At 40.6% G+C, this 12,585-nt stretch overlaps 1 protein-coding gene across 7 annotated transcripts in view; it reads right to left on the minus strand.

The window, feature by feature from the left end:
* The window catches only part of grip2b (glutamate receptor interacting protein 2b), a 375,168-nt gene that overhangs the window by 34,031 nt on the left and 328,552 nt on the right, over nucleotides 1-12,585 (minus strand). For all 7 annotated transcript variants that reach the window (XM_032514882.1, XM_032514887.1, XM_032514884.1 and 4 more), the window contains 4 exons: nucleotides 11,640-11,809; nucleotides 2,782-2,934; nucleotides 2,126-2,278; nucleotides 1,844-2,030 (listed from right to left, as the gene is read on the minus strand). In XM_032514882.1, the coding sequence (XP_032370773.1) occupies nucleotides 1,844-2,030; nucleotides 2,126-2,278; nucleotides 2,782-2,934; nucleotides 11,640-11,809 (663 nt within the window). The remainder of the gene's footprint in view (nucleotides 1-1,843; nucleotides 2,031-2,125; nucleotides 2,279-2,781; nucleotides 2,935-11,639; nucleotides 11,810-12,585) is intronic.

A 12,585-nucleotide genomic window follows, 5' to 3' on the forward strand; every position in this document is an offset into this window, starting at 1 on the left:
TCCCAGAATGCTGTGTGGACTAGCCAGACCCTCCGCAGCGCTGTGCACAAAGGTCTGCCAATGTGAGACTAGTAGACCCATAAATCGGACTTTAGTAGTGTTTTCTGAGGACTGCTACAATATAAATACTCTCTGATGAATTTAAAAGTGAAATACTAAACGACGTTTATAGTACAACTTCCAGCAGCACTAACGCTGGATAATTACAGGTGAAAACGTTAGAGGAGGATGCCCTTGCTGGTCACCGCTGCACAAGACTTATGCTTTTAAAGACTATCAATTGTTTAAAGTGTAATTAAGGGTGGTGTGAAAAAGGGTTCATTTAGATTCATCCTGTCAGGCAAGACGGAGGGTACTTATTAATTCATCCAGCGTGAGCAAAGGGAAGCTAGCTAATTAGTGTTGTTAGCGTGGGCGCTAATGGAGAAGGGAGTGTGGCCTCGGGGTGCCGAAGCACACCCCGCACTTACAGAGGCTGTTAATACAACGGGAACATCAATCAGTACACACACAGATACACAATTGAGAACTCGCACAAATACTTAAATAGAGTTGTGAACATATAGCCTATGGTTGATTTAAAGTGCAACGAAAGACAGTTTGCGAACACACACACACTTTTGCATGCTAATACTTGGAAAGCCCCACCTACACTCATGCACATACATTAAATGCTTAAAAATGTTCATACACCCACACATGACACAGAACCCAGCAGAGAATTTAATACATGCCACCATCAATCTCACACATATGAAGGTAAATATGATGCAAAACATGAGGGCTTGTAGACTACAACGTGAGAACTTGCAGAACAAAAAAAAATCTCGCAAGAAGTCTTGCAAAAGTCGATGCACGCAGACTCTCCACTGTGTGATGCGAGAGAAAAATAGTATACAAGAAAATGTTGCACTACACGCATGCAGCTGTCGTGTTTATGTAAATATCAATCTACTTATGATAAACTTTAACATACAAGTTCAGATTTATTGTTCTGCAAGTTCTCACGTTGTATTCTTCAAGCTCTCACCTTTTTGCACCATATTTACCTTCATCACACACACACACACACACACACACACACACTGACCTACTGAACACGCAGAGCTTCAAGCTTTAAACTCAACACACCCATGCATACACACTGACACACACAGAAACACACACAAAATGCGCACACCCACACACAACAGTACACATAACAGCAGATTTGCTTAAGTTTGTTAGTGAGCATTTGAGACACACACACACACACACACACACATAATACATATAACTGCACATTTGCTTAAGTTTGTTATTGAGCATGTGAGACCCACACAAAAGACACACACACACACAACAATACACATAACTGTGCATTTGTTCAAGTTTGTTATTGAGCATGTGAGACACAAAAAAGACACACACATACAAACACACACACACAGTACACATAACTGCACATTTGCTTAAGTTTGTTATTGAGCATGTGATAGGTTTGTGATGCTGTAGTGAATGTTATTCGTCCTGATAGGGATTAATTATTGATGTTTAATGGGTTAAAGGAAGGATGAGAGACACTTCAATACCTAAAAACGGGCTTGCTACACAGGCAGAGGCCGATCAACTACACACAAAGGCTTTTATGTTTGTACATCTTTTTTCTATTTTCCCCCGTCCAAGAGTTTTTCTTTATCCCATCAAATGCTCTCGAAGGCAAATTGGTGATTTGTGATATTAGACTGTATGAGTAAAATGGACTTCACTTGAGTGTTTGGTCACTTGACTAACTTTTTTTGTGTCTAAACAGCTTTACATCACAGAGCAGACACATTCAATTATTCATGTGTGAACATCTCACCTCTCTGCAGAGCTGTCGGGCTCTATGAATCGGATAAGCGGGGGTGCGGACAACGTTTCGGTGGCGAATATGCCTCCCTGCAGCTGGACCCCAAAGCCGTTGAGTGGGTCGCCTGTCAGGACGACCTCACTGGTCTCTACATGGACCACTTGACCACCCGGACCCACCGAACTGGACGCCAGGGACACTTGAAACACAGACAGACACATTTATTTCTGGATTGTACATTTTCCTTCAGAGGAATGATATTGTAGTTAAGACAGAGAGACATATGGAGCTTACAGGAGCTTTTGTGCTCTTTCTTCCTCTGCCGTCGTTTGAGCAGCGAGTTACGTGGGCTCATGGGAACTGTAGGCCTGGGCAGGGTGCTGGAGCTCTGGCTACTGGGGCCAGATGTAGTGGTAGAGCCGGGAGAGAAATTGGTAGATACGAGAGCTGCAATGATGGAGAGAGAAGAAGTTAACCAGTTGTTCAGTGTACTGTAGAAACCTTAAGGGCTTCCGCCCAAGGGACCACTACGATCTGTATAAAAGACTTCATATACAGTATTAGGGGACCACTAAGGTCTATATAAAAGACTTCAGATACAGTATTAGGGACCACTACAGGTCTTATAAAAGAGACTTCAGCATACAGTATTAGGGGACCATCAAGGGCTATATAAAGACTTCAGATACGTATTAGGGACCACTAAGTCTATATAAAAGAGATTCAGATACAGTATTAGGGACCACTAAGGTCTCATATAAAAGAGACGACTCAGATACAGTATTAGGGGACCACTAAGGTCTATATAAAAGAGACTTCAGATACAATACTTGGGACCACTAAGGTCTCACCAAGTAGCAGGGGAATATAAGAACTGATTGTCGCTAATCCTCCATCACTATAATTTTTAGATAAACAGGAAGTAAAAGAAAGTGACAGGCAGTTCTTACACTTGCAGTAGTCGAGGTTGATGGTGTTGTTATTTGAGGCGGTCCACGACTTGTTGAGGGTGGCGCTTGTGTTACAGAGGGTGGAGTTTGAAGGGTGACAGTAGTTCACACAGGGGTCCCAGGAGTGGGGGTGGTCTGACTTCTGAACCTTCACTGGAACACACAAAAATCATTTTGTCACGTCATAATCCACATAATTCAACAGGGTGGGTTAAGCCGTGACCAGGGGCGGACTGGGACGAAAATTCAGCCGTGACCCTGTAGCCACACCAGCCCACATTACCACGCCCATGCAGCCCCCTTACGGATTTGTGTACAGAGGATGAAATGATAAAGCACTACCTTATGTAATATATTTTATGCATTTAATGTAAGTAACTGGAAAACAATGCTTACTGCTTCTTAAAGACATTTTTATAACAAATTGACACACACTGCATATTTATTCCGTCTGTATGCTGTTACTGTCATTCTCTACACTGTGTTGGTCTTTGTTGACACTGTCAGTCTGTTTCTCTCTTGTGACACTGCACATATTGTCTGTCTGCCCCCCCCCCATCTTTTCATAAATTTTTAACTCTGAATTCTGCAATTCAAATCTTTTTTTATGGCTGACTGTGATTATAAGTTATGGTTTTTCCTTGGTCGGAATTTGCCTTTGGTTAACCCATAAAGCAAGGGGGGGTCTTGGGGTCCTCCCCCAGGACATTTTGAGAGTAAAAGACTTCAATTCCTGCATTCGGATACATTTTTAGGCACCAATTTATGATAAAAACGTCTATATTTATGGCAAGGAAATCACACAATTCTGGTGGCAGGTAACAATACAAAATATAATGGAATATTATCATATTCAGTAGTCCAGTAAGGGGGCTTTCACATCTGGGACATGGGCCAGCTACAACAACACTTGACCCAAAAGTCCAGTTGTTTAATTAGCATGAACAGGGTTTATGGTAAATAAAGGAGCACGTTTTAGTCCAAAGTTTAAAAATCTAGGATTGACGTACACAGGCTACTGCTTTTACTGCTAAATGTACAACAACACAATCTTTTTATGGATAGAAAATGTTTTCTACATTCTATTGGTCAAATATTATCAGTGATGTTGAATATAGCCTACAGAGTAATGGGCCACCACAGTTCAGGTGCCTGAGACTAGAGATTAGTCCGCCATGCTGTCCCCTAAGGTCTATTTAAGAGACATCAGATACAGTATTAGGGACCACTAAGGTCTATATAAAAGAGACTTCAGAGAATATTAGGGACCACTAAGGTCTTATAAAGAGACTTCAGATACAGTATTAGGGACCACTAAGGTCTATATAAAAGAGACTTCAGATCAGTATTAGGGCCACTAAGGTCTATATAAAAGAGACTTCAGATACAGTATAGGGGCCACTAAGGTCATATAAAGAGACTTCAGATACAGTATTAGGGACCACTAAGGTCTATATAAAAGAGACTTCAAATACAGTATTAGGGACCACTAAGATCTAGATAAAAGAGACTTCAGATACAGTATTAGGGACCACTAAGATCTAGATAAAAGAGACTTCAGATACAGTATTAGGGACCACTAAGGTCTATCAAAGAGCACCATGTCATTGGACCTTTAACCTTAACAGACAAGGTTTGTATAACTTTAAAGGTAACTAGCACTAACACAGTGAAATGCAAGCCTAAAACATAAAAATAAACAGAAATGCTAGTGATCTGTGGCATTTGTTAAAACTTTCCCTCAGATGTCGGGGAGAACCTCTTCTGGGGAAACTCCCACTGAGAGCATCAGCATACAATCAAAGCTAAAGTCTGACAACCTGCACGGCTTTGTGTGTAATTCCTCACCACACACACTTATCGCAACTCAGAAGTTGAGCCTAAGCTGCCCTGTGCTGCCACATCTATCCAGCTGAGCTTTTCTTTCCTCGACATGTGAGTCATCCTTATCTAAATCGCTCGGTTGAAGGGCGGTTTGGGGAGCAGAAGTGTTGGGTGGCTTTAGGGTGAGATCTGAGAACGGTCTGTCCCATCCCCTCCGAGTAAAAGTAAAGTCATTACGTCCAGAGACAACACACTGGAGAGAACGATGTGCTGACAGAAAAAAGGCTACAGTCACACAGATAGATGCACACAGGCAGGCCACACACAGAAAGACTGCACATACACACTTATATGCTCACGTAGGCACCTGTCATACATAAGAGAAGATACATGAATACACACAAGGTGCAGCGGATAGGGTGGGTACACACACTTATGTCAAGACTCACCAACACTAATCTATGCTGCAGTAACACACACCGCAACGCAATAAAAGTCACACACACACACACACACACACACACAACCTTTAATGAGAGTGTCTATTAATAAAGCAGCGGCGGGCTGGCCGCAAGGTCTCCTACAAGGCCATCAGTATCCTAATGAGCTGTGCTCACACACACACACACACACACACACAAAAAGCACAAAAAGGCAGTCACACTCATGATTAGAAGGAGGACAGAATGGATTTTGCGGCGGAAAGACAAATGAAGGAAATGCGAGATGAGATGGCGAGACCTTTGGAGTTTGTGTGTGTGTTTGTGTGTGTGTGTGTGTGTGTGTGTGTGTGTGTGTGTGTGGTCGGTTAGCTTGCAGATTCTAATACTTCCTTAAAATAACTTTATTGTTTTTTGTCACTTCAACCTAGATTCGAATGAAATAGAAGAGTAGGCAGGGAAAAAAAGGGAAACGGGAAATATGAGACAAGAATAGATGAAAGGGGGGCGAGATGAGAAGAAAGGGAAGATAGAAAGGAAGACAATAAAACAAATAGAGGTGGAAATAGGAAGGAGATGGAACAAAATAGGACTAGAGGAGAGGAGGAGACTGATGGAGCAGTGCTGCATGCTGGAGCAGTGTGATGACATTAATTTACACTCCCCGTCACTCACTTCTCATTCATCCGCCACTTCTCCTTCCAACTTTCTCTCATTGGGGCCGTTGTCATGTTGAGATGAAACTACTGCCCCCACCCAGTTGCTAAACAAAGAGCCGAGGCATACGGTTTAGTCTACTTCAGTCTACAATTTCCCTTTGTCTTACTCCTTCTTAACCTCTCATGAGTCTCTCGTTAGGTTAGAGATTTTTCCAACCAACCTGGGTATCAAAAAGGTAAGATGTGTGTATGCTTGTGGTTGTTAATAGAGGAAAAAATGAGTAATTTAAAGCTGTGCTAGGCACTTGACTTTTGGTGTCGTTCTTCATAGTAATCTTTCAGCATATTGTAATTCAAGTGGTCATCACCACAGGTTTTTATTGGCTTAAAGCCGTTGGATGGAATCACACTTTCACCAGCTTCATTCACATGAGTTTTTTTACCAAACCAGACAATTTGATTGACAAGTGGATGGAAACTTAGCGAGACAGAGCGTTACTATTGGCTGTTCCGTATGCATTACCTGTGTGAGAGAGAGAGAGAGAGAGAGAGAGAGAGAGAGAGGGAGAGGAGTGGGAGAGCTGCAGGAAGGGTTCTCACTCTATATAAAATCCTGGTGTATTTGTTGCATTCTACCTGCTGCAGCTTAAATACACATCTGTCTAAAGTAAAGTGCTACAAAACTGCCAGTTCAGCCACAGGTTCATTACACTTAGTGTACAGGTGTTTCTATGTGTGTGCAAACTTGTCATACTGCACTCAGCTGTGACACATTGACCTGGGATAAGCAGCGTTTTTCCTCTAAATCCACTGGCACTATTTCTCCCGCAGATCCAAAGCTGTCACTTGGCTGCGGGTGAAGAACACACTCCTTCCACTAATTAAGCACCGAGTTGCTATCATAGCCGGAATATTCCTCAATCAGTGTTCTGCGAGAGAGGACGGCGGTTAGAAAATCATGTGATGTGTGCCCCTTTTTTACCTCTCTGGTCTGGTAAATTGGTCATTGGGGCAAAAACGTTGTGCCCTAATTCCCTTTTTCCCTGTTCATCCAATATGAAGGAGAAGGATGCTGAGGAAGAAGTGATGACATGAAGCTCAGGTACATTTACAACCGTAACTATCTACTGTCTTGGCCATATGTTCCCCCTGCCAATCACGTATTTCTCAAAGATTGCTTCCCTATTTTAAAACAGAGTTTATTAGTTCTTTTATTTTATTTTACTGCATTTCTGTACAGTATATTATTGTACTGTAGTGTATGTATGCTCTAGTTTTTATGGGTTTTACGGCCGGTATGAGCACTGTAATTTCCATTTTTATAGATGAAATAAACATGACTTGACATAACCAGGCGTGCATGGTTATGCACCACGGAATGTACCATCTGGGGCAAAATTCATATCTTCACACTATGCATAGGCTACTGTAGTGATTAGTGAATAGTTCAAAGTGTTTTAAAGTGTGTGCAGCTGCTGGATCCTGCTTCAACACTACTAAATCTGTCCAAAACGATCAAAGGTTTGTCAGCAGATTGATATCAACAAAAAACTAAAGTAGCCTTTCCAACAACTTCTTAGCAGACCTGTCATTTAAGGCTTCAGTGGCTAAAAAGGCTAAATTAGATTTGAACAGGTTAATAAGAATATAAGAATATGTGTATGTATATAACTATATGTGTATGTATAAAGACAAACTACAATGTTGGCAGCTAAAGACCAGACATTTTAGAGAGACAAACACACACACACACACACACACACTACATAAGCCGTGCCTATATGGGATTCTAGGAGGTCTGGCTGTGAAAATCAGAATGACAGCCAAAAGCTTCAATCTCATCAAGAGATTTTTATACTCATTAACTTGAAGACCTGAGATAGACCGACAGACAGACACACACACACACACACACACACACATATTTCCACACACACACACACACACACACACATACACACTATCTTTGTGGGGACCCGTCATTGACATAATGCGTTCCTTAGCCCCCTACCCTAACCTTAACCATTACAAATAAATGCCTAACTTTAACCCTTACCCCGACCCTAACCAAAACCTAACTCTAACCCTAATCCTAAAACAAAGTCTTAAAACAGCCTCAAACAGCCCTTTAAGTGGTGGGGTCCAGGATTTTGGCCCCACAAAGCTGTCGGGACCCCACAAGTATACTTGACTCACGGTTTTTGGACCCCGCAAATGTAGTTACACAAGCTCACAGACAAGCTCACACACACATGCACACGCACACGCACATGCACACGCCTGACTTCTCAATCCCTTTAGTATCAGTGTAAAATGTATTCACCACAATATTACCAAGCAGTGTTAACAGCTGCAGTGGAGGACAACGCAAGGTGTAAAATACAAAAACAACCAAATTAATTTGGCCACATGACTGAACACACACACCATCTGGTTGACAACAGTCCAGCCATTATAAAACTGCGGGATGAATGATGTATTAGTGAGTGATTGAAGTATAATTACTGAGCTTCTTTTTATTCATGCCATGATGACACTGTTTTCTTGTTTCATTCAGTGGAATGGATTCACGTCATGAGTGCATTACATTGATACAGTTCCATTTTATTTATAGTATCAAATCATTACAAAAGTTATCTCGAGACACTTTACAGATAGAGTAGGTCTAGACCACACTCTATAATTTATAAAGCCTAGTAACAAAGCCAAATTCTAGTAATTCTCCACAGAGCGAGCATTTAGTGCGAGAGTGGTGAGAAAAAACTCCCTTTAAGGAAGAAACCTGGGACAGACCCAGGCTCTTGGTAGGTGGAGTCTGACAGGGCCAGTTGGGGGGGGGGGAGGGAGGGGTGATGCACAGTAGCAATAATAGACACATTGCTGTGCTTACTGCCAACCACAGCACAAAATGGAAGTCTCTTCCACTCAGGAAGCAAATCCATAATAGTACTTTAGAATTCCTTTTTGTCACATGGAGGTCATTTTGTTTTAGGAGTCTACGCCTACTAAAACTAACTGTAACAGTACATTTTTAAAAGTCACTTAGAGACAAATCGCTGTCCAAGCTGAGAAATGAATTGACAGTAAATGACTAAATGACAAGTTTCCTTTATTGCTGTGAAATATATGTCTGGCATTGTGGTTTAACCCGTCATTCAGCAGTTTACATTATTAGAGCAAGCTGACTATCTCGATTAGACTTTTTGAATAGATGGATGTAAAAATCTATCACACCCTAACACATTCTGACTTCCATCTCGTGAAATATGGACTGGTCAGGTGCCTTTGTCGTTGTTATTGACGTACGGAATCCATACAACATATACTGTACATCCATGCATCCATGTTCTCCGAAGGTAAAATTAACGATTACTTCAATAGAATTTTTTGTTGTTTTATTTAATTTCATAGCATTTTTTTTTTAAATCGCTTCATTATAGTATCCAAACTTTGACATAAAGTAGCCTGTGATCCACTAAAAATAATTCATAATTACAGCTTTTTGTCAAACTCAAAAATTAGGTGTAATGTCACTTTAATTTAGGTTTATTGACCATGAATAAAAATGTTTTTAAAAGCGCCAAAAAGTATAAAACGCAACAAAAATGTGGAAAAAAGCAACAAAAAAAGCCCGAAGGCCCAGGGCAGCTCAGCTGCGTCCTTCTCCCATCACGTCCCTCTGTCTCGTACCTACACCGGCCCCTACACCCCGTACATTAACCCTTTTTGCCTGCCTGCACAGTGTGCGCAGTGCTGCTGCACATAAGGAGAGAGGAGGGGAGGGGCTGCTCCTCACAAAACAGATTCAGAGAGAGGTGACCGGCTACAGGAGAGAAATACCTGTCGTCCTCACTGGACAATGCTGGCAACTTTACAGAAAGTCTCCGGATTTGACGTTAGTCTCCTTTGGGAAAAAAAGTTGCTAAGATGGTCTGAAAAGTTGCGAAACCTAACAACAAAGTCGCTAAGTTGATATCACTGTTTTCATGGAGACAGACGCTGTGTGCACGGAGGGGAGGGGAGGGCCTGTGAGTGTGTGTGTGTGTGTGTGTGTGTGTGTAGAGTGACAGAGAGACGGAGGAGAACAGGGAAAGGACATGCACCTGAAGGAATGGGTGTTTTAAATAGTGTTAAAAAAATAATAATAATGATGAACTGTAATGTGTGGCGGCCGGTGTTGATTTATTTATTTATTTATTTATTTCAAAAGGATCCCCATTAGCTGACGCCAAGACGACAGCTAGTCTTCCTGGGGTCCAAACAATACATCCAAAAGACAATAATACAACAAAAATTACTCACAAATATATCATATATAAATTCACAAACAAAACTGAGAATGCAAAAAATACTAACAAACTAAATATAATAAAGAATAATATAGCACATGATACAACCTCACTCAACCAATCCAGACAATATTATAATATCGAAAACAAATGTAATCTAAGTCTTTTTTTAAAACCAGTTTTTCCCTTTTTGTCCCGAATCCCAACTGGAAGATTGTTCCAATACACAATTGACCTATAAAACACAGTCCTCTTCATACAGTCAGATTTAGGTAGTGGTAAAGAAATCTGTCGACTATTCACCCCTCTTGTATAATGTGAATGAATGTCTGAACAATAAGTTATATTATCATAAAAAAATTTAGGAATCCCAGTATTAATAATTCCATGAAAATATACTAACATATTAACAGATAGTCTATTCCTGACCTCCAACCAAGCCAGACGTTCATGCATCTCTGCAACCCTGGTTCTCGAAGAACAACCAAGAACCAGTCTTGCAGCCTTATTTTGTGCAACTTGTAATTTTTTTAAATGACTGCTTGATGCCGCAGACCATACAACAGAACAATAATCCAAATGACACAAAACCAATGAACAAACAACACGCCTAAACAACTGTAATTTTAAAAACTGTGCACATTTACGAACAACTGCCAACGCTCTACCCATTTTAGTAACAACATTGTTAATATGTACCACCATGACAGTGGAATCAAGCCAAGTCCCAAAGCTTCACCTTTTTCACTTGCTGTACATTTACCATTTACATGTTATCAATTTTGGGATTATCAAATCTATACTTAGAACCGAATAATACTCACAGTTTTTGAAATATTTAGGACAAGTTTATTTGTTTTGATCCAATTATACAATTGCTAATCTCACTGACATAACCTGATTAATCTGTAGACACGTAGGGGCTGCATAAAAAGATAGTTCATCAGCAAACATAGTCAATTTAGCTTACGTATATACGGCATATCATTTGTAAAAATTGAAAATAACAAAGGTCCAAGGCAACTTCTTGTGGAACACCAAGTCCAGAGACTTGCTACTAGATAAAGCACCATTAAAATAAACTCTTTGCGACCTCTCAGACAAATAGCTCTTAAACCACTTGATTGCAGAGAAAGTAAAACCATAAACTAATAAGTTTAGAAATCAAAATTTCATGGTCAATCACATCAAAGGCAGCACTGGCTAGTAGTAGTGTACCACAAGCATTGAGTTGTCAATAGATGTAGCAGCTATCGACATTTGTGTCATTGCAGTGCAGGTGGAATGACCACGTCTATAAGATGCTGAAACATCGTGTCAAATCATTGTTCGAAAAGTAATCTTGCACTTGCTCAAATACAACTTTTTCCATAATTTACTTAAAATAGGCAAGATGCTAATAGGCCTACTATTTGAACCACAGAAAGTGATTTTGTGTCTTTGGGTAAAGGAATTATCTTACCCTCCTTCCAAAGTTTTGGACAAACACCACTAATCAAACATCTGTTGAAAATGTGACAGATAGGTTTAGAAATATGTCCAGCTGATAACTTCAACAGCCGACTATCCAGGCGGTGCACATTGTGTGGTGCACCGCCACAAATTAGTCTATGTGTGGGATGCACGGGTGCAGCTGGTGCACTCACCTGTGTCGTGCTGTTTCCCAGTTAGCCTTGTTTGATGTGAGGGGAGTATTTCTAATTTCACCAGTTCCGTTGTGCTCGCTAATAGCTGTGTGGCCTCCAGGACTGTGCAGTGTTCTGTCGATGTCCCATCTATGGACAGCAGGTGATCCCCAGCATGCAATGCTCCACATCTGGTAAAACACAGAGACAGGGAAAGTAATATTGGTGGGAATCTGCAAAAGCCCTGCACTATGGTAATATCACCATACGTATGTCACAATACAACATTATTGCAATTAATTACCTTTTTTCCCCACTTAAAATGATGTACCCAACAGAAAACTTTATCAACATCTGTTATCTAAAACTATGTACATATGTAATGTATATGTCTCTTTTTGTTCATCTCACTTGAATTTTATTTAGCAATTTTAATTAATTAAAAATAGTAAGCGTAAAAGTTAAATTCTCATGTGCAATTAAATAATAAAAGATTGATACTTAGCGAAAATAAGGAAGGAAGCCTACCATAATGACAACAAAGGAGAAAGAAATATTTTGCCATGTTTGTGTTCTGTGTGAAAACCATGTGTTTTTTCCTATTTATTGGAATTGGGACAGACGCTGTGACATTTGTGCAACAAATGTCCAACGTACAGCATCCCAACATTTATAGCTCTTGCATGATTTCCAATTTGCCAGTACTAGGCTACACGTTAGCCTGATGGGCTCAGATCGGCATGGTCAACCTGGTGCCTCTGCTCTTTTACATTTAAAATTTAAATGAATCTCCAACCCTGTAGGCGTGAACAATGACAGAACGTGGACTTGCACAGTCGACCTGTTCTTGTTCTTGTATCAACACTGACACAATATTATATAACGTATATTTTAGAGCCAGAATGAGACTCGGGGAAACACCCTGTCTCCTGCTGTCTGTGTTAGAGAGAGAGAGAGAGAGAGAGAG

This window comes from Etheostoma spectabile, chromosome 4 (genome assembly GCF_008692095.1).
Source record: "Etheostoma spectabile isolate EspeVRDwgs_2016 chromosome 4, UIUC_Espe_1.0, whole genome shotgun sequence".
Taxonomy (NCBI): domain Eukaryota; kingdom Metazoa; phylum Chordata; class Actinopteri; order Perciformes; family Percidae; genus Etheostoma; species Etheostoma spectabile.